Here is a 24,962-nt window from a genome sequence, read left to right as displayed (position 1 = left end):
GAGGGATTTCATTTTCTGAATCACTTACCCAGAACAGTACAAATGTCAATCAGCGTTTTTTATTTTGTCGACCACAACAAGAAACTTTAATGTTGTGGTCCTTGGAAATCCAGAAGATTGATGATCCTACCTATAGTATCTGTGTCTCTATAGTCTCTCTAGCTAGTTTGAGATTTTCAGGAAAGATTGCAGCATTAACCTAAACAGTACAGGATTAAACCAGGTGACATTCAGCCAAAGACAATGATGAGGGAGGGACAGGTTACAGGGAACACAACCTATGACATCATACAGAACAAACTGCTTCCTGCTTCTTATGTTGCCCTACATTCTGCTGCATGACATGTTGGAACTCATTGTGTCATTAGGCTCTGGACACATACACACGTACACACACACACACACATGGGCATACACACACACACACAGGCCATTTCTGTCAGAAAGAGGAGTGTTAGGGATGAGTTTTTCAGTCTGTCTCTGTGTCTGTAGCTTTGCCAACCCACCAGGCCCAGAACAAAGAGACCACTGAGGAGGCCAGACACAGAGGGCATTGTGGGTCCAGCAGTCACAGTCAGTCCGCCCTGTCATCGCCGTCGCCCAGTGACACTGACAGACAGGGCACCTGACAGGTGCTGCCCCAAGATGGAACCCAAACCCTGTCTGTCTGTCTGTCTGTCTGTCTGTCTGTCTGTCTGTCTGTCACTCACAATAAAACCTATCGGACATGATCATTGCTTCCCGTGAAATATGATTCAACAAAATAAGATAGTTCCATAGCCAATCAAACATCAGTTAGAAAACCCCTACTGAGACCTGTGTTGTGTTCAATAGGGCACACCGTAGGAAACATTTTGCAACTAAAATCTGCGTCCTTATTGGACAAGTTCAGGTAGCCCCTGCTTGTTACACCATTTCAAAACGTTTCCTCCCTTTCTGAACACAGCCCCTGTATATCTCTGTTAGTAACACAGTGTAGAATGATCAGCAGGAACGCAAGATATCCAGAGAGTAGTGGCCAGTCTGATTAGATTAGACTAATTCATGGATACTGTATCTCCTCTCCGCATCTCCCAATAAAGGAACCACTCTCCTCCCTCCTACCCTTCTCTGTGACCTTCACAAGATGTCCGCTCTTATCTCCAGTCTCACTGAAACAACGTATACAAAGTGAATTTTCCATTTTGATTGGATTCAAGGGTCTCCGTGATTAGCATTCTAAGGCTGGTGAAGGGATCTGAGGTCGTAACGTTCTAATTCAACAGTATTAAATTACTATTACAATAATCTCAGTGAAGTGGGACCTCTGCTGGGCAAAATGGTAAACTACGCTTAAAATGCAACAGCCAAGAGTTTGCGTAGTACATTTACATAATTTAGCAGACGCTGTAATCCAGAGCGATTTACAGTAGTGAGTGCATACATTTTAATACTTTTTTCATACTGGTCCCCCGTGGGAATCGAACCCACAACCCTGGCGCTGTAAGCCATGCTCTACCAACTGAGCTACACGGGACTACATAGGCCTTCACCCCTCTCAGACTGTGGTACTGAAAGGAAACCCAGAAGGAAATAGCCTACACGTGAGGTGATGTTTCAAGACTATAGAGACTTCTAGCCACTGGCAGGTACTAGGTAGGGGGTGAAGATACTGTGTTGATGATCAAGCCATTTCAGCACTCTGTGATCAGCGGCCAATACTAAAACACAGAGAATCCTGTCTAGATTAGCCCACCCTCTTCTGAGAAGTGAGCAGCCAATACTAAAACACAGAGAATCCTGTCTAGATTAGCCCACCCTCTGCTGAGCAGTGAGCAGCCAATACTAAAACACAGAGAATCCTGTCTAGATTAGCCCACACTCTGCTGAGCAGTGAGCAGCCAATACTAAAACACAGAGAATCCTGTCTAGATTAGCCCACACTGCTGAGCAGAGAGCAGCCAATACTAAAACACAGAGAATCCTGTCTGGATTAGCCCACCCTCTGCTGAGCAGTGAGCACAATCCCTCTTTATTCCAACTCTCTAACAGTACACAGACATGGGTCATTCCTGCACCCTGTAACTCAACACTTTAACAAGGCAATTACAGCTAGTCTCACACAGACAGAGACCTGAGCACCTATCAGCATCTGTCCTTTCACAGGTATGCTAATAACCCAAACCTACAACGCCCAGCTAAGATGCTAATGAACTGAATTAGGCCTGGCATTAAGAGAATGAAACTGCATACCTTACAGTGGAGGTAGAAGCTATAACAATGGATGGATATTATGGAGCAAGACAGCAATAGAAGGGAAGGTTGATTGGTCAAAAGTACATGATACATACAGACAGTGAGGATGGTAGGCCTCTACCAGTGTAGGTCGCTGAGGGGAGGATGGCTCATAACAATGTCTGGGATGGAGTAAAGGGAATGGAATCAAACACAAGGAAACCATGTGTTTGGTGTATTTGAAACCGTTCCACTGATTCCGCTCCAGCCATTACCACGAGCCTGTCGTCCCCTATTAAGGTGCCACCAGCCTCCTGTGGCCTCCACTGTTTAAAGACAGGCTTGGTCAGATCACCACTTCCACCTAGCGGCTGTTTTCGCACACTGTGTTGTTTTTTAGAGAAAGAGATGGAGGGAGAGAAAGAGAGAAAGAGAGAGAGAAAGTTAACCTAGAGTGGAATGGTCTAGGTATAATCAGCTGATTCCGTATCAGCTGATTATACCTAGACCATTCCACTCTAGGTTAACTCTAGGAAGGAAGCATGTGACTTTCTTTTTTGTTATGTTACTGTATCATGCTGGTGACCTTCTATTCTAGCTATGTGACATCACAAGGAAACTCATCCCCTTCCTGTTTTTCTCCCTAAACCAGCTTCGTGACTCTAGCCCCGCCCTTCTACCTGTCTTCCTTTTATCCTGACAACACCATAGGTCAATCTCATATGAGATCACCACATCTCTGACTGCCACCCTGGACAGTCTCATACCTGCCTCTTATACCTCACATCTCTGTGTGCCTCTGCTCTGTAGCTACATATCTCTCTTTCTCTGTCTCTCTTTGTAATAGTTTACAGTCACCTCTACTACCTGCGGTCTCACTATGAGTGGTAATCTATGGACGGAGGAGCAGTTCAACTGTCCTGTGTGCCTGGACCTCCCCAATGAGCCAGTCACCATCCCGTGTGGCCACAGCTACTGCATGGGCTGCATCAAGGACTACTGGAGCAAGGACGACCCTCGCTCCCCCGGAGTCTACAGCTGCCCCCAGTGCCGCCAGATCTTCTGTCCCAAGCCCTCCTTATCCAGGAACACCATGCTGGCAGAGGCCGTGGAGCAGCTCCGCAAGGGGGCCCTCACCACCTCCGCCAGGGAGTCTATCCGGAGCGCCCACCGTGCCAACACCATGGGTAGAGCCAAGGGAGGTCCCCGTGGTGGTGCTGCCAGCCAGCTGCCAGCCATGGCCGTGCCCTGTGACACGTGCCACGGCGCTGGCGACCAGCGGGCTGCGGTGAAGTCTTGCCTGGTGTGTATGGCGTCCTACTGCGAGGCCCACCTGAAACCGCATCAGACGAAAGCGCCGTTGAAAAAGCATGAGCTGATCGCACCCACGGCCAAGCTGGCGCAGAAGATCTGTACCGAGCACAAGTACCTGCAGGAGTTCTACTGTCGCCAGTGCCAGATGTTTGTGTGCTGGCTGTGCACCAGTAACCAGCACAAGGACCATGAGACCACCTCCACCAAGGCAGAGCGCATGGAGAGACAGGTAAGCCCTCAGACACCACCATACCACATATCCTCCCACCAATGTGATCAACTGCCTGGCACAAGACTGTGTTATCCTGCTGAACCAAAGGCTAGGCATTAGCTCTGGGAGCTAATGCAAGTCTTCAGGTCTCAGGCAAGGTTACTCATGACACTTCCTTTACAACAAAACAACACCCAATCAGGTCCTGTGTGGCTCTGTGAGTAGAGCATGGCACTGCATGCAAAGCCAAAGTTCGATTCCCGCTTGGGCCACCCATATGGTATTCACACAAGACTGTAAGTCACTTTGGATGAAAGCGTTTACTAAATGGCATATATTATTATTATTATTATTATTATATTAATCAGACACAACACCATGTACAGACTCACAAAGGAAAAACATCTAAATACAGTCTAATCAAAACATCCATACAGGTTGCTGGGCTGACTATGTCCCATCACAGCTGATCTGTCCACACCTAGAAACTGCCTCTCATTCAGCCTTTGCTGTGGTGATTCATCAGAAGTGTGTGTGTGTGTGTGTGTGTGTGTGTGTGTGTGTGTGTCTGTGTGTGCACTGTAAGGTGGTGCCATATCTTAGGTGATTATGTAGTTGTCTTTGTGGGCCAGTGAGCATTCCAGACTGCATTCCAGTCCATTCAGGAGTCAGTTTAAGTGACTGTGACTGTGTATTGTATTTTGCAGAAAGAGCTGGCTGAGGTGCAGACAGAGAATCATCAGAGACTGAAAGAAAGAGAAGGAGAGCTGAAAGAGATGAAGAAGATGCTGGAGGCAACGAAGGTAAGGGCTTAGGACACACACACACACCACAACACACCAGTGTGTGTGTGTGTGTGCGTGTGTGTGTGTGTGTATGTGTGTGTGTGTGTGTGTGTGTGTGTGTGTGTGTGTGCGTTTGTGTTCCTCAATGAGTACCTTTCTATGCACCTCCATACAGTACCTGTGTGTGTATGTGTGTATACCTGCGTTTGTGTCCCCAGCGCTCAGCAGACAGGGTACATGGTGACACAGAGATGGTGCTGTCGGAGCTCCAGCGCTCGGTGGAGAGGCTCCAGGAGCTGGTGGAGGGTGTGATGAACCAGGCTGGGCAGGAGAAAGTAAGCGAGGCCCAGGACGTGGTGGACAAGCTGGAGGCCGAGATCTCTGAGCTGAAGAGGAGAGACAAGGACATGAAGGAGGTGTTCCGCTGTGAAGACAACATCCACTTCCTAGAGGTAGGACGCTTTTCTGTTTCTGTGACCCTTTTATGAATTTTTGATCCAATTTGGCTGCATGCAGCTGGTTGATGGCCGTATTGGAAATGGCTGGGATGGGCCAATAGTTAATAAACAGCCCTAGTCATGCTTTTATCACAAAAGGGATCATTTCTTAAATGACTCCTCTCCTCTCCTCTCCTCTTTCTGTCTTCCTTTCTCCATCTCTGCCCTCTTCCACCCCCATCCTCCTCTCCTCCTCCTCCTCCTGTGCCCCCCCACCCTCCCTCCAGACCTGTGAGTCTCTGTGCAGCCCGTTTGAGTGTAATGATCTGCCGTGTGTGGTGGCCAATCCAGAGGCTACGTTTGAGCCTGTACGTGAAGCCATCCTGAACCTACGGGAGAGGGTGGAGGACATGTGCAACGTGGAACTGGGCAAGATCACCAAGACAGGTGTGTCAGAGTGGAGGACATGCATGCTATACACACACGCATACACACTATACACACACTATACACACACACACACACACATACTATACAAACACACACTATACACACACACACACATACTATACACACATAACACACAAACTATACACACACACACACAGAAAAGGCACTACTAGCAGAGATCACCATTACCTCGTTCACTATAAACATCGTTATAAAGACAGAGTATTTTTTCCGCACTATGTTATAGACTGATATCAGTGGACCAGTACAATGTCAATGTGTTAATAAAATGTTATTTCTCATCCTTCTCTTCAGTGAATGATACAACACTGTTCACCTTAGGAGACAAAGGCGAGTTCTAGTCCAGAGGATGTCTCTAGCTCTGGTCCAGGGTGTTACGTGTGGCCTGTTGAAGAAGTTGAACTTCCTCTTCTTGAAGAAGGCTCAGCATAAGCAAGCCTGCTCGTAATGCCCTGGACCAGAGCAAGAAGCCATCGATTACCAATAAACATTTAAATCGGCGATTGACAGACTGTACTTACTCACTGCACTGTTTTTCCCCATCATAGCCAAAAAAAATGGCGGACAGAAGACGGGAGGGTTTATGAGTTGTGAGTAGTTTTCTCCGTTCTTTATGGGTAGCATGACTTGGTCTTTCATAATTCAGTGAGATTGTGAATTAATCTGAATTGGATATTTCAGTCAACAGCAAATAATGTGTCGAAAGGCAATATTTCATTTCCGCAGTGGAGATGCTTTATACTCAGTGTCTGTTCCTTTTACTGCTGGTCTATGACTTGTGTAGTTGAGTGCTTGGTCATCATCATTCATTGTGCAGTTCGGATATGAAATACATAACCTGGAATAATTATGTATTTTTCCTGATGAAGGCCACTGATGAAGGCCAAAACGTCAAGCTTTTAATAATTGTTTAAATAGAACAATATGTTTTTAGCGGTGAGCGAGCGTTGCGAATTTTCCTTTTCAATGACTATTCCATTATTCCACAGTGTTTTCTGGTCTGGGATCCAAAACAACAACAACAAATAGCCGTCCTGCAGGTATGTACTCTAGCCACTGTTTCCTGTATCGGTTGTAACATGTGGTTTGTGATAGGTCATTGAATGACACATAATGATGTGTATGTTTCAGCTCCCACACCGACTGTCTCCGTGGCGGTTCGAGGTCCTAACTCACGTGGTAGGTTGATGTCATGTGGCTAGTTTCATCCCAAATCTCACTATGAGGATCAGGATCAAACATTACATCATGACACATTGTCTTCTAACTATTCTAGCTTTAATCATGTCTCCTGTAGGTGTAGGCCTGCTCTCTCAGGATGTTAGGAGCAGAGATGAACCACGAGGTGAGACGTCTGTGGGTGTGTTTGCGTGTGTGTGTGTGTTTGCATGCGTGCAAGGGGTTTAGACTCTCTTCTACCTCTTTCCTTTAGCTGACAGAGACCGGCCGAGGAGAGAGGAGAGAGAACCAGGTAGCACACACACACACAGAGAAAAGCCCAGATTTTCTTTGTGAACTGTCATCACATAACTGGTTCCACAGGTTGGCCTGCCTCACAAGGGGAACATTTCCTTATCATCTGTGTATGGTCCTCCTTCCTGTCTCCTCCATCAGTACTGTGTCAAATCATGAACCTCTTAAGAATAACTGCAGTTATCAATTCCATGAATGTATCACCTGACCACCTCCCTAGGTGGGCTTGACCAATACTACAAATTCAGTCATCATTAGAGTGTATGAAACATATTCAACCGCCTCTCTTTTCCACTCATTCTCTATGCAATCATAAAGGCGTCCGCATACATACAGTGAGGGAAAAAAGTATTTGATCCCCTGCTGATTTTCAATATACACATCAATATACACTATACACTTCAATATACACTATACACATCAATATACACTATACACTTCAATATACACTATACACATCAATATACACTATACACTTCAATATACACTACACACATCAATATACACTACACACATCAATATACACTACACACATATACAGTGAGGGAAAAAAGTATTTGATCGCCTGCTGATTTTGTACGTTTGCCCACTGACAAAGACATGATCAGTCTATTATTGTAATGGTAGGTTTATTTGAACAGTGAGAGACAGAATAACAACAAAAAAATCCAGAAAAACGCATGTCAAAAATGTTATCAATTGATTTGCATGTTAATGAGGGAAATAAGTATTTGACCCCTCTGCAAAACATGACTTAGTACTTGGTGGCAAAACCCGTTTGGCAATCACAGAGGTCAGACGTTTCTTGTAGTTGGCCACCAGGTTTGCACACATCTCAGGAAGGATTTTGTCCCACTCCTCTTTGCAGATCTTCTCCAAGTCATTAAGGTTTCGAGGCTGACGTTTGGCAACTCGAACCTTCAGCTCCCTCCACAGATTTTCTATGGGATTAAGGTCTGGAGACTGGCTAGGCCACTCCAGGACCTTAATGTCCTGCTTCTTGAGCCACTCCTTTGTTGCCCTGGCCGTGTGTTTTGGGTCATTGTCAATCTGGAATTCCCATCCACAACCCATTTTCAATGCTCTGGCTGAGGGAAGGTTCTCACCCAAGATTTGACGGTACATGGCCCCGTCCATCGTCCCTTTGATGCAGTGAAGTTGTCCTGTCCCCTTAGCAGAAAAACACCCCCAAAGCATAATGTTTCCACCTCCATGTTTGACGGTGGGGATGGTGTTCTTGGGTCATAGGCAGCATTCCTCCTCCTCCAAACACGGCGAGTTGAGTTGATGCCAAAGAGCTCGATTTTGGTCTCATCTGACCACAACACTTTCACCCAGTTCTCCTCTGAATCATTCAGATGTTCATTGGCAAACTTCAGACGGGCCTGTATATATGCTTTCTTGAGCAGGGGGACCTTGCGGGCGCTGCAGGATTTCAGTCCTTCACAGCGTAGTGTGTTACCAATTGTTTTCTTGGTGACTATGGTCCCAGCTGCCTTGAGATCATTGACAAGATCCTCCCGTGTAGTTCTGGGCTGATTCCTCACCGTTCTCATGATCATTGCAACTCCACAAGGTGAGATCTTGCATGGAGCCCCAGGCCGAGGGAGATTGACAGTTCTTTTGTGTTTCTTCCATTTGCGAATAATCGCACCAACTGTTGTCACCTTCTCACCAAGCTGCTTGGCGATGGTCTTGTAGCCCATTCCAGCCTTGTGTAGGTCTACAATCTTGTCCCTGACATCCTTGGAGAGCTCTTTGGTCTTGGCCATGGTGGAGAGTTTGGAATCTGATTGATTGATTGCTTCTGTGGACAGGTGTCTTTTATACAGGTAACAAACTGAGATTAGGAGCACTCCCTTTAAGAGTGTGCTCCTAATCTCAGCTCGTTACCTGTATAAAAGACACCTGGGAGCCAGAAATCTTTCTGATTGAGAGGGGGTCAATTACTTATTTCCCTCATTAAAATGCAAATAAATTTATAACATTTTTGACATGCGCTTTTCTGGATTTTTTTGTTGTTATTCTGTCTCTCACTGTTCAAATAAACCTACCATTAAAATTATAGACTGATCATTTCTGGGCAGTGGGCAAACGTACAAAATCAGCAGGGGATTAAATACTTTTTTCCCTCACTGTAGGTTCGGTTTGCTCCTAGCAAAACTTGTCTAGGCGAAGTGAACGTCTGTGCTCACATACTCCCTAAAGACCTTCGCTTGAAAAATGAGGAAAAAGCGGCAATATTACTATTGTTTGTCCCTCTTGAAGCACCGTAGCAACCACATACCCAGTAATACTTCCTCAAAATAGTCTGAATTAATCTAAGATAAATCAAGAAATCTGTAATTAATGTGGAAATGTTTGCCAATGAGGTCTTAGTTGCACAATTTCACATCTAACTAAGATGTTTGGTGCAGTATTTCACAAGTGAAAAAATGTGCATGAAAACTAGTCGTCTCTCGTTGAACGACAAACACTTAATTGAAGAATCCCGTCCATAGTTCCCAATCTTACTAAGAGTAGTCCTGTTGACCAATCTCCGACAAAGGGGCGTAGACTTCGGCTACCGAACTTCAACTTGCATCTAGAAAAAATGTAGTGTATGCAAACAGCCAAGGAAACCCCTGCCGAACACCAAAATGAACCAAAACGTCACAAAAATGTGTCGTAAACTGTTTAGACTGGGAAGCATACTGTATGCGTCGCAGTCGAAACAGTTTGTGCATATATTATGACTACATTTTGTGACGTTTTGGTTCATTTTGGTCTTCAGCAGTTTTTTGGGGCTGTTCGTGCACACCAAAAAATTTATTGAGGCAAGTCGATGTTCGGTAGCTGAAGTCCACGCCCCTTCGTCAGTGATTGGTCAACAGTATTACTGGACCAGGTACTGCTCCTAGTAGGAGTGGGAGCTATGGACGGGATTGTTTGTTGGCTAGTTTTAATGCAAATTTTTTCACTTGAGAAATACTGCACCAAACATTTTAGTTAGATGTAAAATTGCACGACTAGGACCTCCTCGGCAAAAACGTCAACATTTATTACAGATTTCTTGATTTATCTTTATTATTCTATTTTGAGGAAGTGTTACTGGGTATGTTGTTGCTACGGTGGCTCAAGCGGGACAAAACAGTAATATTGAAGTTCTTCAAGCAAAGGTTATTTCAACAGACCGAGTTCTGCTAGAAGCAAACTGAACCAATGTATGCGGACGCCTTTAGACTCACCAAGCCATGCTCACCCAGTAATACCTCTCGTCTCTCCACAGCCAGAGAGGCAGCCCCCAGACCAAGCGGCAGATCTAATCCCACTCCGAGCCGGAGACAGCCAGCCAGAAATAGCCCTACCCAAAGCCGAAGAGAGACGCGCAGACGCAGCCCCAGCCCCAGCCCCACTCCAAGTCGTAGAGAGCCAGCCAGAACCAGCCCTACTCCAAGTCGTAGAGAGCCAGCCAGAACCAGCCCTACTCCAAGTCGTAGAGAGCCAGCCAGAACCAGCCCCACTCCAAGTCGTAGAGAGCCAGCCAGAACCAGCCCTACTCCCAGCCGGAGAGAGCCAGCCAGAACCAGCCCTACTCCCAGCCGGAGAGAGACACCCAGACCAGAACCCACCCCCAGCCCTACCCCCCGTGCTGTTACCCAAGCCACCCCAGCCTCAGGAGCTTTCAGCCGGATGGGCTCCATAGCAAGTCTCTTCCGCTCCCATCGACGTGCCACACCGGCAGCAGGACCAGTCAACAACAACACTGGTGGAGTTAACCCATGTGAGTCCCTACCAGAGAGAATGATAGAGGCCTCTAGTGGCCAAAAGGCTGTATTAGCATGGGCAGCACCATTGAGGGCTTCCACCATTTTAACGTAGTCAACTGGGTGGGACTTCCAACTTCACTGGAGTCATGTACAACCGGGTCGTCAGGACGGATCAGCCAATCGTGAAAATGGAGATTGCCTCAATGGCGCTGCCCATGCTGTCACAGACTCTTAAATGGCACAGATACAAAGATGAGTCCTCTATCTATCTCTATGGTCCCGACCCTCAACCCTTTAACCCCATCAGAGGTCATACACCCTGGTCTTACTAGCCTTTCACAAGTGTAGACACTTTATAATGTACCCTTGACCTTTAACCCCATCAGAGGTCATACACCCTGGTCTTACTAGCCTTTCTGTTTCGACAGGGGAGATGGGTGCTCTGACTGAATCCCAACCAGAAGTGAATACCAGCCTCTTCCTGGATCCGCCGACCCCTGACCCCATCATGAATCAGATGCCAGCTTTCCCTGCATGTGAGTCATCATTCATTCCTTTTCTTCATCCTCCAATTCTTCCTCTCTACATCTGAGGAAAACATATTGCCCTATACTTATGGTTACCCTTGTTGTGATCAGTGGTGTAAAGTACTTAAGTAAAAATACTTTAAAGTACTACTTTAGTAGTTTTTTGGGGTAGCTGTACATTACATTTACGTCATTTAGCAGACGCTCTTATCCAGAGCGACTTACAAATAGGTGCATTCACCTTATAGCCAGTGGGATAACCACTTTACAATGTTATTTTATTTTTTTTGATCTGATCTGACGGACTCACTAAAAACATTTGCATCTTTTATAAATTATGTCTGAGTGTTGGAGTGGGCTCCTGGCTATCTGTAAATGTTTAAAACAAGAAATGGTACTGTCTGCTTGGCTTAATATAAGGAATTTGAAATGATTTATACTTTTAGTTTTGATACTTAAGTATATTTAGAACTAAATACTTTTAGAATACAAGTAGTATTTTACTGGGTGACTTTCACTTTTACTTGTATAACTTTCTATTAAGGTATCTACTGTATACTTTTATTCAAGCTGGGTACTTTTTCCACCACTGGTTGTGATCCTCTCCCCTCATGCTGCCTCTGTCTCCTGTAGTGAGGGAGATAGACATCTCCAGCATCCAGGCCCCAGAGCCCAGGAGCAGAGAGGAGTTCCTGCAGTGTGAGTATAGAACAGCTTAACATATATACAAATGCAGGCTGTTCCAGTTAGCTCCCTACCCTGTCTCCTTGGCCCTCAGCCTTCCATGTTTGCAGATCGGAAGGGTCTGGGTAGGTATAAGCAGTGTAGCGTCCACCATTTTGATTCCAACTTTCAGATCTGGAAACTTCAGAAAGTTAGGGCCAAAGGGAAGGAATAGGCTCATTATACAGCAAAAACAGCTGACTACCAAATCTGCAAAGACCTTATCCCCATACCATAACTATTCATCCATCCCTCCACTCTCCCTTCCCCCAGATGCCTGTACCCTGACCCTAGACATGAGGACAGCCCACCGGCGTCTGAGCCTGTCGGAGGGTAACACCAAGGCCACCCTACAGGGGGCAGGGCAGCCCTACCCAGACTGCCCCCAACGCTTCGACGGCTGGACCCAGGTGCTGTGCCAGGCCCCCCTGTCCGCCCAGCGCTGTTACTGGGAGGTGGATTGGCGGGGGAAGGGGTCATCCATGGGCGTAGCTTATGGAGCCCTGAGCAGGAAGGGGGCGGATGCCAGGGTGGGGCTTGGCTACAACGCCCAATCATGGAGCCTGGAGCTGTCGGATACGTGTTGCACGGCAATGCATGCCAATGAGAAGAGGGATATCCCGGTGACGTACTCGCCGCGTCTGGGGTTGTTCCTGGACCTCACCGCAGGCACCCTGGCGTTCTATAGCGTGGCAGAGAGCATGGCGCACCTGCACACGTTCCGTGCTAACTTTACACAGCCGCTGTACGCGGCCTTCGGAGTGGGTAGTGGAGTTGGTGTTGGGTTGGACTTTGGTCTGGGTCAGTTCAGCCAGACATCCGACAGCATCAAGATCTGCCCCATGTGATGAGACCGACAACCTCTGTATAGATCCCCATCTGTTATCGCCGCTTTATAGGAAATCATTTAACTTTCATTGTTTGTTTCCTAAACATTTACAAAATAGCCCAAGTGCTGCACTTCTGAGAAATAGTGTGTGTGTGTGTGTGTGTGTGTGTGTGTGTGTGTGTACGTGTGTGTGTGTGTGTGTACACTAGTCCATTAGTTATAAGACAAATATAAAACAGACAACCAAATCATTTTTTCATTTCCTTTATTAAAACAAAAGCACCAAAATGATAATCTTGGGTGTTTTATGAAGCGTCGAGGAGAGGCGCGAGGTCTAAAACGAATGATGAACCCTTCCAACTACACAGATCCCATAAGAACCTCCACCATCACCCATCAGCTAGATTCAATAGAGCCAACAGTATGAGACATAGAACTATATTCAATAGAATGAACAGTCTTCACCCCTCTCCTCCCACATAGCAGAAACCCTGGTATAAAACTGATGCTCTTTCCTCGTCGTTACATAAGTAATAGGTATTACAAAACACACACAAGCCAACACAAAGCATTTCACTGTATTTAAAAATGACAGGAGTTTTGGTTTGCACTGATATAGTTATAAAAACACGACAGCTTGGATTCCCTTTTCAATGGTTCATCATACAATGGAGTCACAAAAAAAAATCCAATTTCTACATGAAATGCTAAATAACTTATTTGATGCTATTACCTAGTCTTAATATTAATATTTGTCAGTAATATTTCCTAACTAGTGATATCCGTAAATCAGGTTAAAAAGTGCAGTTCATGATAAGTGGGATAGGTCAGTTGGACGGACGGACGAACGGCAAGAAAATAGGTATAGCAGGGATGTCTGAGGGTCAAGTATGGGTCAAAGGGCACAGGGTCAAAGGGTCACACTCTAGTCTAGCTAGCCTGAAATCCAGAACCTGTTTTGCTAGCATTCCACTCCATGTACTCCGTGTCATGCGAACACATGTGGAATGATAACACAGACTGGTACCCAGGCTATAGTCTAGCCCCTCCCAACTAGACACTCCAGTAGATCTGACAGGAATAATAGTATGGGATTTGTTTGACCTTGACCTCTGATAGGCTAGCTGGAATTTCCCCATATTGCTTAGGCTCTACCGCATATACCTATCAAGTCCTTTCAGATTGAAAATAAATGCCTTTACAGGAGAAGGTACTAGTTGCCTTAGTCTCATAGCTGTTCAATATCACACAACACCATGTTGCCCTCTACTGGCCGCTGAGTGAATAGAATAACCTTTAAGACCACAACCCCCAGTAGTAGTGAACCATGTATTAGATGAGACTCGGCGCTAACCTGGATTAAAACATAGTACACCCACTTCTACCTAGGATGCTGATGGTTCCCTGTTTGGGACCAAACCTCTTGAACCAGGGCCATGTTGAGTAGGCAAACGTTGTGGAACGTTAGAAATGTCATGAATAGAGCTGACGTGATTCCTGATGTCAGAGGCATAGTTGTTCTGCATATATTTATACTGGAACATTCCACAATGGTGTTCCCCAATGAACGCAGACCTGAGCACGCCATGGGCCTGAGATAAGAGCCCAATCCCAAATCGACCCCTAAGCCCTATACACTTGTGGAGGTCTGTCAGGATTTGACAGGTGTAAGCAATTTGGTAATACATCTACCTTGCCCTCTGATTGGCTAGGTGGAATTTCACCATATTGGTTATACCAATCAAGTCCTCTCAGATCTCCACAAGTGCATAGGGCCTAGTGATCGATTTGGGATGGAAGGTTACAAGGTTATTGACTGGAAACGGAGACCATAGTAGTCGCTGGAGAGGATTCTTAACAGCACAGGCCCAAACAGCCCCGCTGAGGAATAGTCCATCCCAGCTGCATCCTAGCCTGGTCCCAGATCAGTTTGTGCTGTAACATGACAAAGACCATAGGGGTCTGGCAAGACAGTACAAACAGATCTGGGACCAGGTAAACCTACCCATCCCACTAAGCGTCTAATAAAATACACACGTCTTTAAACCAAAACACCCAAACAGAACTAAACAACTATTTTAAGGCGTTACAACCTCTTCCTTATGAGACCTGAGGAGGAGCAGCCTCGGACCTGTCAGTCAGACCACTACCCCACCCACCCCCAGAGGGCCAGGTGCATGCTGGGACCTGGAGGTAAAGAAGCGTGTCGTTTTCAGGACACGCCATGCATTTCAGACACTGGTTGTAGCCTATTGCAATGCACAGAGAGAGTTGCCCCTGACGACAGCAAAGCAAAAGGTTCACTGTATTGGTAGTAACACTGGGAAGGCTAGAATGTAGTTCCCTAGCGACGGGCTGGCAGTAGTAAGGTGCATGGGCGCCAGCCTGGTTCCTAAGAGAAGATAAGGGGTGTAGCGAGTCTAGCTAGCGTATATAACATGACAAACGGCTCTACTGCTTCAAACTACAGAACAACAAGCCCCTAGACAGTGAGGCTCTGGAGGCTCAAGCTTTCTCTTTACACTGCTCTTCTCTCTCCTTCCCTCATCTCTGACCTCCTTTATCGTCCTCTCCTTGACACCAAAGTCAAGTTCATTGTTTATACATACAGTGATCATTCTACCACTTCCCCTTTAACCTTCTTCTTCTTCTTCTCCTTCTCTTCTTCTTCCCTATCCCTCTAACATTCTCAAGCCCTCAACAACTTACTTATTTCCTCTTTTCATCTTCCCATCTTTTGAGCGTCCAGAGCCTCACAGATGAATAACTACTGTAGCAGGAGCAGAGCAGAAGAGAGCAGGGATAACATCTACCTACAGCACCCCCTAGAGGGCTGGAGAGGGAAGGCAGGCAAGGCTAGGAACAGCTAATAAAGCCCTTTTAAAATGGCACACACACACACCGTGGCATTAATACAAGTTTCAATTTTTAACAATATTGTGCTTTTAAGAAGAATTCATAAAAAGGGGAGGGACTTTTCCCCCCACTTGTTGCCCTTTTCTCCTCCGAATATCAGTCTAAAAGAGGGGTGGAGAAGGAGAGAGGGTGCGGGCCCAAATTGTACTGTTCAGTCTTAGCTTCCCTCCAAACCCCGCCTCCCTGTAGTGTCATCACTTCTTCAGCGTTTAAGTGAAAGGGGTGGGGCGTGGGAAGTGGAGGCGGGCCTAGAGCGGACAGAGCGCTGCACCTTCAGGTTGCCCCAGGGGGGCGGGGCGATGGCTAGGGAGGTGGGTGGTTGAGGTGAGGCCTGGCCCAGATGGTGGGAGGGACTTCCCCGCACCGCTCCAATCATAGCTGGGAGGCTCTGGTTCCGCCGCAGGCCGTCCAATAGGCTGCCTCCGCCCGTGGCCAGGAAGGTGGCCGAATCCTGGCGCCCCAGGCCCTCCGACAACGGCTCCGTCCCCTGGAGTACCTTGACCAATCCCAGCCGGCGTAGCCTCTCGACTAAGTTTATGTTGATGGAGGCGGGTTTAGCTTTGGATTTGATTCTCGGGGCGTGGCTAAGGCTGAGGCTATGTGAGGCGGGGTCGGGGCTGGGGAGGTTGGGGCGATGGGCGCGGCCAAACTTCAGCCCGTACACGTCCTGGAGGAAGAGCTCGGCCGGCCGCGACGCCAGGAAGTTGTCACAGGCGGCTGGCGCCGAGGCGCGGGACTCAAAGGGCACAGGCGAGGGGGCCGGCGAGTGGGACGGGGAGTTGGGGGGCGTGTTGGGGAGGAGATGCTGGGGGAGGGGGGCTTTAGGGTGTGAGGGAGGGGGGGCATCGGCGGTGGAGAGGGAAGCAGAGATGCCCTTCTCCAGGACCAGCTTGGCCAGGCCACAGGGGGCGGGGGGGCGGCGAGGGGGGAAGGAGTCCACCCCCAGGCTCAGCCTGCAGGGGGTCACCGGGGTGCTGGGGCCTGTCCGCATGGAGCTGGGGGTGTACTCGGAGACAGAAGACTGACAGTGGGAACTGAGAGAGAGAGACAATGTTAGCCCACATAGCCATGTCATATACACCACAGCACAAACACACAACACCAATCGCCTTCATAGTCATGAGTGTGTGTGTGTGTGCGTACCTGGAGGTGACCTGGGTGATGTCAGAGGGGTGCAGGATACGGCAGGTTGTGAAGGTGTAGGTGGAGAACGTTGAACTCTGACATTTCCCCGGGTTATGAACTGAAGAGACAAAACACACACGTCAACTTAGATCACAGACCAACACAAACCAACGGCTTCCAATAACTACCCTTTTCAGTTTCTTATCTTGGGAGAGAAATATTGACACATTTGTACAGCAATTATTTGTTTTGAGAAGTAAGGGCAAACAGCACCACTGGCCGCTCCAACACGTTGTTACGGTTGTTGTTGCTGAGCTGCGGAGCGTCAGGCAGCAAGGTGAAACAATGCAGTACATATTGTGCTCTTCTATGGCGAGGGCCATTATGTCAGAGGGGCAAAACAGTGTCCGTTGTTGCAGTAACTTATTTGCCGTTGTAATATCGCAAACGGCTGTTTCACCATTAAGGATTCCAGCTTTAGCGTTAAACTTTTAATGTTAATATTTTTATTTTTGTACTTACCTGACGAGGATGAAGTAGTAGTGGGGGTGGTGAGACTGGTGACAGTCTGGCTCTGGGATTGGACAGGAGAAGTGGATGTTACAGTGACGGGCGGAGCCAAGAGGGCCGGGCTCCTAATGATGTCACAGGTGGCATTAGAGGTCATAGAGAGGTCAGAGGGGACCGCGATTAGAGGGAGCTGTGGAGAGCCTGGTACTGGTAGGAAAACGGGGGACACGGGAGACACCGGTGGCCCGTTCAACGGCAAAAGCTCCCTCCTCCTCTCCCTCTTCTCTTCCGGTGTTGACGAGCACTGCACCTTGAAGGTGATCCCTCCTTCCTCCTCCTCCTCCTCTTCCTCTCCCTTCTCCCAGGCGTCTGTCCCTTCCTTCTCTCTCTTTCCTGAATGAACAATTCAGGAAGAGTCCAAAACCTTTGTTAGTGAGACTGCTAAATTATCATTTTTAACCAATCGTTTACAAAAAACTACTTTCATAATAATAATAATAATACATAGTACTTATGTAGCACATTTACCCAGTCAGTCATTTGTGAAATGTACATAGTGAATAAAAGCACCTCTCATGTCATATTTCTGTTCTTCATCACCTCCCTCTTCGTCTTCCTCCAGGTCGGTGAGGCGGTAGACGGCGTCGGTGAGAGCATCATGGGGGAGGGGCCGAAAGCCCTTGGTGACCACGCCCGGGTGGGGGTCCAGGATGGTGCCCAGGTGGGGCTTGGCCAGCTGCTGCCAGTGGTGCAGAGTCAGGGAGCCTAGAGGGGTCAGAGGTTAAAGGTTAAGGGGTCAGGCGTCAAATGCATTACTCACAGTCTAATATTCACATATGACAATTAGGAGTGTTACAGTTGACAGATATCATAATGTGACCAACTGGGTTCAAACTCTGGTCTCAGATAGCCTAGAGAGGTCAGGGATCAATGTGTTACATCACAACTAAACATCCTAATTACAAGAGTACCAGTATACAGATATGATAATATACATCACAGTAAGGTCATCGTCTGGTCAGGAATAACTCCTGGATAGACGTCATAGCTATTGGGTCAGGAATAACTCCTGGATAGACGTCATAGCTATTGGGTCAGGAATAACTCCTGGATAGACGTCATAGCTACTGGGTCAGGAATAACTCCTGGATAGACGTCATAGCTATTGGGTCAGGAATAACTCCTGGATAGACATCATAGCTATTGGGTCAGGAATAACTCCTGGATAGACGTCATAGCTATTGGGTCAGGAATAACTCCTGGATAGATGTCATAGCTATTGGGTCAGGAATAACTCCTGGATAGATGTCATAGCTATTGGGTCAGGAATAACTCCTGGATAGATGTCATAGCTATTGGGTCAGGAATAACTCCTGGATAGATGTCATAGCTATTGGCTGCATTCCTGGACGCCTACATTCAGTAACCACATCTCTAAGGCTGCGTTTAGACAGGCAGCCCAATTCTGATCTTTTTCCCACCAATTGGTCTTTTGTCCAATCACATCAGATCTTTTCACATCAGATATTTTTCAGAGCTGATTGTTTAAAAGACCAAGTAGTGAAAACAAGATCATAATTGGGCTGCCTGTCTAAACGCAGCCTAACATACTGAAATCTGATGCCTGACTGCAATGTAGATGATGTGGCATTCAATCACTGGTTAATTTGTGCAGCAGGGCTGATATCAGACAGTCTGGAACTTGGCCATTATCATGACTACACTTAAAGCATGAACGTATCCTTACCCTCCATGGGCTTGACGATCTGCAGCTTCTCAGGGAGGAAGGTCTTAAAACAGCTGGACGAGACCGAGAACTCTGATAGGTTGGTGAAGGATGACATGACACTGCTCATTGGTGAGCTGTAGCCACTCCCCTCCACGTCAGACTCCACCCCCCCGGCCAGGGCCTCCAGCTTCTTGCTGCGCTCCGCCTGGAAGAACTGCCGCTCGCACAGGAAGTTCTGTCGCCGCAGGGAGAGGCGGTGCAGCGCCGACACAAGGTCATTTCCTCCCGGTGCGCCAGGCTTGCCGAGTGGGACCTCCTCCCTATTACAAAGACAGACACGCAACACAAACACATGCTTACCCAAAAGTGACTCGTTTCAGGAAACTAGGCATATGTCGTGCGTCACTACTTCACAGGAGAGGCATTTGAACGTAAACTTATTTTTATCTAAATGCACTTTTTTGGCAGAAATGCCTTCTGGAACATGCAAACTTTCATGTGGCTTAATAACAAACTTGTATGCCACCTGTAAATACGAATACAATTGTTAAATTACGAGCCTAGTTGGTTTAGCCACAGAAAAAGACAGCAACCTTCCCATTAGCCATGATTGGCTGAGATAATGAGTTGGCTGGACATGCCGAGAGATGAGTTCAGATTGGTCTGCCATGTAGCACACTTCTGTCTATAACAGGGTTCGTCAACTAGGTTTGGCCTCGGGCCAACATCTGAGCTAATAGTCGGCGGGCCAGAACATAATTAGTATATAATAACTACAAATAAAACATTTTTAACACATCCGATTAGTACATAATAAATTCAGTGACAATAACATAATCATTTCGATCTGATTACGCTCATAAAATCACCATGTCTCTATTCAAATATTATTTGGTCTATTTCTCTGTGCGTTGATTGGTGGGAAAAACAGGTCTACGTAGCTCACTGTAGGTTACTCTACTTTATTTAACGTCGACATTCGTTCAGAACAATTAGGTTGATAGCAAGAGAAAATGTTGCTCTCAAAAAGTATCAAAAGAAAGGTGGATAATGAAAATCAAAGTTTCAGGGAATAATGTACAGAGAGATGCATTCATCTTACCATATTCACCCAATGCCAAGCCACTGTGTCTTATTTGCAATGAAAAAATGTCGCTGTTTGCAAAGAATTAAATCTCAGACGTCATTATGAATCTAAGCATGGACCTTTCAAAGTATCCTTCCCAGACAGAGGCCCGACACAGAAACATTGAAGCGTTAACTCCAAGCTACACACAGATTTTTTGGCTGACACATTCTGTCACTTAAACGGGTTAAACCTGCAATTACAAGAAAGAGGTAAAACAGTCGTGGATATGGTGGAAAACCTTAAGGCCTTTCCTAGGAAGCTTGAGTTGTTGGATTTGGACTTTGGGTTATCTGGAAGGCTACTGCACTTCAGCACACTGAAGAAACGACAGGCAGAGGGACCAGGCCGCAGCATTGTCACAGAGGTGACGGAAGATTTCATCAAGCAGCTGAGGGACAACTTCTCCACCAGATTTGAAGACTACAAGCATGCCCAAGGATATCATTGCGTTTGTCCGTGATCCTCTCACAGTCCGCCCCGCACACAATCTGATTGAATTCCAGACATAGACCCAAATCAGGGATGCGCTCAGGAGCGCCGAATCCTTGTGTGCGTTTCGGGTGGCATGCTCAGAGGAATACAGAACAATAAAGAAACTTGCATTTTATGTGCTAACAATGTTTGGATCGACTTACACCTGCAAGTCCTCATTTTCCTCTATGAACGCAACATAGACTCAAGACAGGAACCGGCTTTCACATAAGTCAATAGAGGACTGCCTGCGCATCAAAATCACACCCATCTCACGCGGCATCCACAAGATCATGTCCGAGGGAAAATGCAACTTTTCCCATTGAGTGAGTAACTTAGTGGCCTATATTACTATATTTAGTAAATACTAACATTATTGCGAGTGCTTATCCAGGGATATTTAGGTCTCAAGCTGACAGTATTTACTGTTTATTCTGTCATTACAGGAGCAGGCTATCCAGATAAAGACATTCAGACAAAGACATAGCCTTTTTCTTTTTCTTGCAATGATTGTTTTATGTAGGATGCTACATTTCTGGCCAGTTGCGATTGTAAGTAGGCCTAATAAATAAAAAAATCCCACTTCTATTAGGCCACATAGTGTTATTGTGAAAGATGCTGTTAAGCCTCATAGCCTACCTCACCAGTTAAGTTATTTTATATAGGCCTAGGCTCGGAAGAAAGAGACTCCAATTAAATTGTAACTGACTTGCCTAGTTAATAATAAAAAAATTTAAACCATTATTTAAAAGTTGTTTGTAAAGTCAAATTAAAATGAAGATTATTGTTACTCGACTGGTGTAGGTTTTCTCCATCTGTTACTGTGCAACACTTGCATAACAAGTTAGCTATATTTTCAGCACCAGGTTCTGTTCACCTCCTATTGATTGCGCTGCGGTTGCAGCTTTACGTTTCAGAACCACAAAATGGTCCACTGTGTGCTTTATTAGTTGACTGCATTCTCTCTCCTCATGAATTAAGTTCAAATGTAACGTTGTATTATTTAGGTAGGGTAACTTCCTTCTTGGGACATTACATTTGGGAGTTTTTGCATCTCGGGGCCAAATAATATTGCTTTGAGGTTACAAGTTTATCAACTTTCAAAAAATAATTACTATCCCATTGTTCCTCAACTGTAGTGTATGATATACCATTTTCTAGCTCTGAGTCTCTACTTTTATCCAATGTAAAAAACACAATTTCAAATGTTGCTACATAAGACCGAATCGAGCCGGTCAGTCACAAATGTACTCCTCTATAGGCTCTAAATTCACTGAAATATGTTCGAATTAAATCATATCAAATAATATGCTTTAAATTCTCTCAAATACTTGCCACTGACTCAATGATTCCACTACAGTCACTCAATACCACGTAATTTTAGACTGCAGGTCTAACAAATCGGCTTCAACCAGGGTAACTCACTTGGCGCCGTCGTGTGATTGGTCGATCCCCTGGGCGGACTGGAAGGGCTGGGCCGTCATCACCAGGCAGCTGCCTATGCCCGAGCCGGGGATAGGGGGCGTGGCCATCGCCGCAGCTCTCTCTACCGACTCGTTGACCACACGTACTGTCTGGAACACCCTCTTCTGGGAAACTCTGGGGACGGGGAGAGAGGGGAGGAGGAGAGGGAGAGTGAGGACGAGAGGAGGGGAGTTAGAGGGAGAGAGGAGGGGAGGGAGGGAGAGAGGAGGGGAGGGGAGGAGGAGAGGGAGAGAGGAGGGGAGGAGGAGAGGGAGAGGACCAGAGGAGGGGAGGGAGAGGACCAGAGGAGGGGAGGGAGAGGACCAGAGGAGGGGAGGGAGAGGACCAGAGGAGGGGAGGGAGAGGACCAGAGGAGGGGAGGGAGAGGACCAGAGGAGGGGAGTTAGAGGACGGGAGCTTCTGCTTTGATTGCTGTTGTTCTTGTGTGTGTGTGTGTGTGTGTGTGTGTGTGTGTGTGTGTGTGTGTGTGTGTGTGTGTGTGTGTGTGTGTTTCATACTGACTTTTGGTCCTGGAAAGCCACCTCGTCCTCGACACTCAGCTCTCTCCTCATGGTGCCCTCAATCTCTGCTGCCAGGGAGTCCTGAGACACAGGCATACACTCATTAATAGGCACACACACACACACACACACACTATTGGGCACACGCACACATATTCACACATTTATAGGCATTGACACACACACACACACACTAGGGATGTGCATCTTACCCTTGAAAGATAATTCGATAGGTACCTAGATACATGGGCTCCGATACGATACAGGAACGATACGTTTTAGTTTGAAATGATTGGGTTTGATTAGAGAACGAATCGGTGCACTAACATTTGTTGCATAAACACATTTATTTTCCTTTCTAAATAAACATCTGCTGTTGATGGAGCTCATGAGCTGGGCCTCTCTGAGCTGGATCAGTCTGAGCTGACTTCTCGCTCTCTCTCTCTGTGTGTGTGTGTGTAAATGATGTATGTCTATGGTGTATGTACCATGTAGGCACCTGATCTGAGCCATAAAGGAGAGTAGGCATCTACCACCCCCACTACCACTATTTTACATTGACATTTTAGTCATTTAGCAGACGCTCTTATCCAGAGAGACTTACAGTTAGTGAGTGCACACATTATTTTATATTTTTTTCATACGAACCCACAACCCTGGCGTTGCAAACGCCATGCTCTACCAACTGAGCTACATCCCTGCCGGCCATTCCCTCCCCTACCCTGGACGACACAGGGCCAATTGCGCGCTGCCCCATGGGTCTCCCGGTCGCGGCCGGCTACGACAGAGCCTGGATTCGAACCAGGATCTCTAGTGGCACAGCTAGCACTGCGATGCAGTGCCTTAGACCACTGCGCCACTCGGGAGGTAGGTGGGCAATGTAGCCTGTTTTTTCTTCCCCCCACTTTGGGTCTGAAATCCCCATCACCCACTGATTAACTCAACATTTTTGCAGATTAAGCTAGTAATGTATCAATATTTATTGTTTACAAATTAGCTATGACATAGCCAATGAATATATGGCACAACTTTGAATTTCACCCATTTGAAAATTTTTATTGGGTGTTCTTCTCCCCTTGCTTCGGCCATGCAGTGCACCTCGCAAAAGTGATTGATTTCCTCGTTTTTTAATTATCAACTTTACCCTGATTATACACACTGATTGTTTAAAGCAAAACTGCCAAAACTATAGTAACAGGCCGCCTACCCAGCGCAGCATTGCATTGGTGGAAACCAAGACTGTTCTCAAGGCAGGCCTGCTTGTAGCTAGATATGTTCTAGTCGCGTCGGGGACAATTTTAGCTAATTCTCCTAACCTGCTACAAAAAGTAACTTCTGCTAGTCAAAACCGGCAGACCTGAGGTTTCCACTAATGCGATAAAGTCTACTGCCCAACTTCCACATAACATGATAATTTGGATAGCTCATGTGGGTGCTAGAAAGCAGGCCAGGTGATGCTAGGTATCAACAGCCAATCCAGCAGAGGTTGGAAACTATAGTGAGCTTAGATTGGTCAATAGCGCCATGATGTCGCGGAGTATTTGCAAAAAGTACAGCTTTCCCCATTTTTGGTCCCGCCCTGTTCACGCTTCCTCGAGCCATGCTCGCGTCACCCAACGGTCCCCCCACCCACTTCACTCCAACGGTCCCCCCACCCACTTCACTCCAACGGTCCCCCCACCCACTTCACTCCATAGAAAATTAATGGGGCTCCGTTGTTTCATCGCCCCCAGCGTGTTACGTGGAAATGCATGTTACCTCACGTTGGTCAGCACGCAAAGCTGGGCACAGTGCGCAGTTTGACTAGGCTAATGATATTGCCTGGGGTTGTTCGGCATGCAAAATGACTTGTAGATCAATGACGGTCAACACAGTTACATGCAGTTGGACACTGAAGGAGAGGACGTATCAGTTGTCACAAAATATGAGAGGTATTTTCTGAAGGTAGAAAGAATATAATATGAGCAAAAGATCTTAGTGGTCCGCGGACCGACGCACTTGTATCTTAAACATTTGAATCGGGGACTGATGTGTTTCGGTGAATCGTTACATCCCTAACACACACACACACACACACACACACACACACACACACACACACACACACACACACACACACACACACACACACACACACACACACATAAACAAACACACAACCACACAGTACAGCAGGTATATATCTCACCATGGGGAAGAGTCCGTATGGCAGGTGTCGTCTCATGCCTGCAGACGGAGTGTTCTTACTGCGCAGCTCCTTGATCTCTTCCTGAGACTCATGTAGCATCCCCACACACTCTACATTACGGTCCGCTAGCTCGTTCAGCTACACAACACAACATAGTTAACCCATAAGCCGGGGGA

General features: G+C 46.7%; 2 protein-coding genes across 3 annotated transcripts in view; one reads left to right on the top strand and one right to left on the bottom strand.

Moving 5' to 3' along the window:
• Positions 1-2,989: 2,989 nt before the first annotated feature.
• trim25l (tripartite motif containing 25, like) lies at positions 2,990-13,017 on the top strand. Its single transcript, XM_084152820.1, has 13 exons — positions 2,990-3,757; positions 4,447-4,542; positions 4,743-4,976; positions 5,249-5,408; positions 5,727-5,762; positions 5,981-6,022; positions 6,422-6,472; positions 6,564-6,611; positions 6,730-6,777; positions 10,174-10,668; positions 11,083-11,190; positions 11,815-11,880; positions 12,178-13,017. Exons 1-13 carry the CDS (start codon positions 3,095-3,097, stop codon positions 12,750-12,752), a joined length of 2,622 nt encoding a protein of 873 aa, XP_084008946.1. The 5' UTR covers positions 2,990-3,094; the 3' UTR covers positions 12,753-13,017.
• Positions 12,982-24,962, bottom strand: part of trak2 (trafficking protein, kinesin binding 2) — a 64,697-nt gene continuing 52,716 nt past the window's right edge. For both annotated transcript variants that reach the window (XM_084152817.1, XM_084152818.1), the window contains 8 exons: positions 24,787-24,924; positions 22,600-22,679; positions 22,039-22,212; positions 19,032-19,333; positions 17,855-18,049; positions 17,297-17,677; positions 16,793-16,892; positions 12,982-16,683 (listed from right to left, as the gene is read on the bottom strand). In XM_084152817.1, the coding sequence (XP_084008943.1) occupies positions 15,852-16,683; positions 16,793-16,892; positions 17,297-17,677; positions 17,855-18,049; positions 19,032-19,333; positions 22,039-22,212; positions 22,600-22,679; positions 24,787-24,924 (2,202 nt within the window). In that variant the 3' untranslated portion in view covers positions 12,982-15,851. The remainder of the gene's footprint in view (positions 16,684-16,792; positions 16,893-17,296; positions 17,678-17,854; positions 18,050-19,031; positions 19,334-22,038; positions 22,213-22,599; positions 22,680-24,786; positions 24,925-24,962) is intronic.

Source organism: Coregonus lavaretus (assembly GCF_964263955.1).
Source record: "Coregonus lavaretus genome assembly, chromosome: 35".
In the NCBI taxonomy this organism is placed as follows: domain Eukaryota; kingdom Metazoa; phylum Chordata; class Actinopteri; order Salmoniformes; family Salmonidae; genus Coregonus; species Coregonus lavaretus.
This window is presented reverse-complemented; position numbering and strand designations above follow the sequence as displayed.

Excerpts from the sequence above, each read along its gene's own strand:
- trim25l (XM_084152820.1), top strand. The coding sequence starts at position 3,095 with ATGAGTGGTAATCTATGGACGGAGGAGCAGTTCAACTGTCCTGTGTGC. Across the intron at positions 3,758-4,446 it reads CAGAGCGCATGGAGAGACAG|AAAGAGCTGGCTGAGGTGCA; the intron begins GTAAGCCCTCAG and ends TGTATTTTGCAG. Across the intron at positions 5,409-5,726 it reads GGGCAAGATCACCAAGACAG|TGAATGATACAACACTGTTC; the intron begins GTGTGTCAGAGT and ends CCTTCTCTTCAG.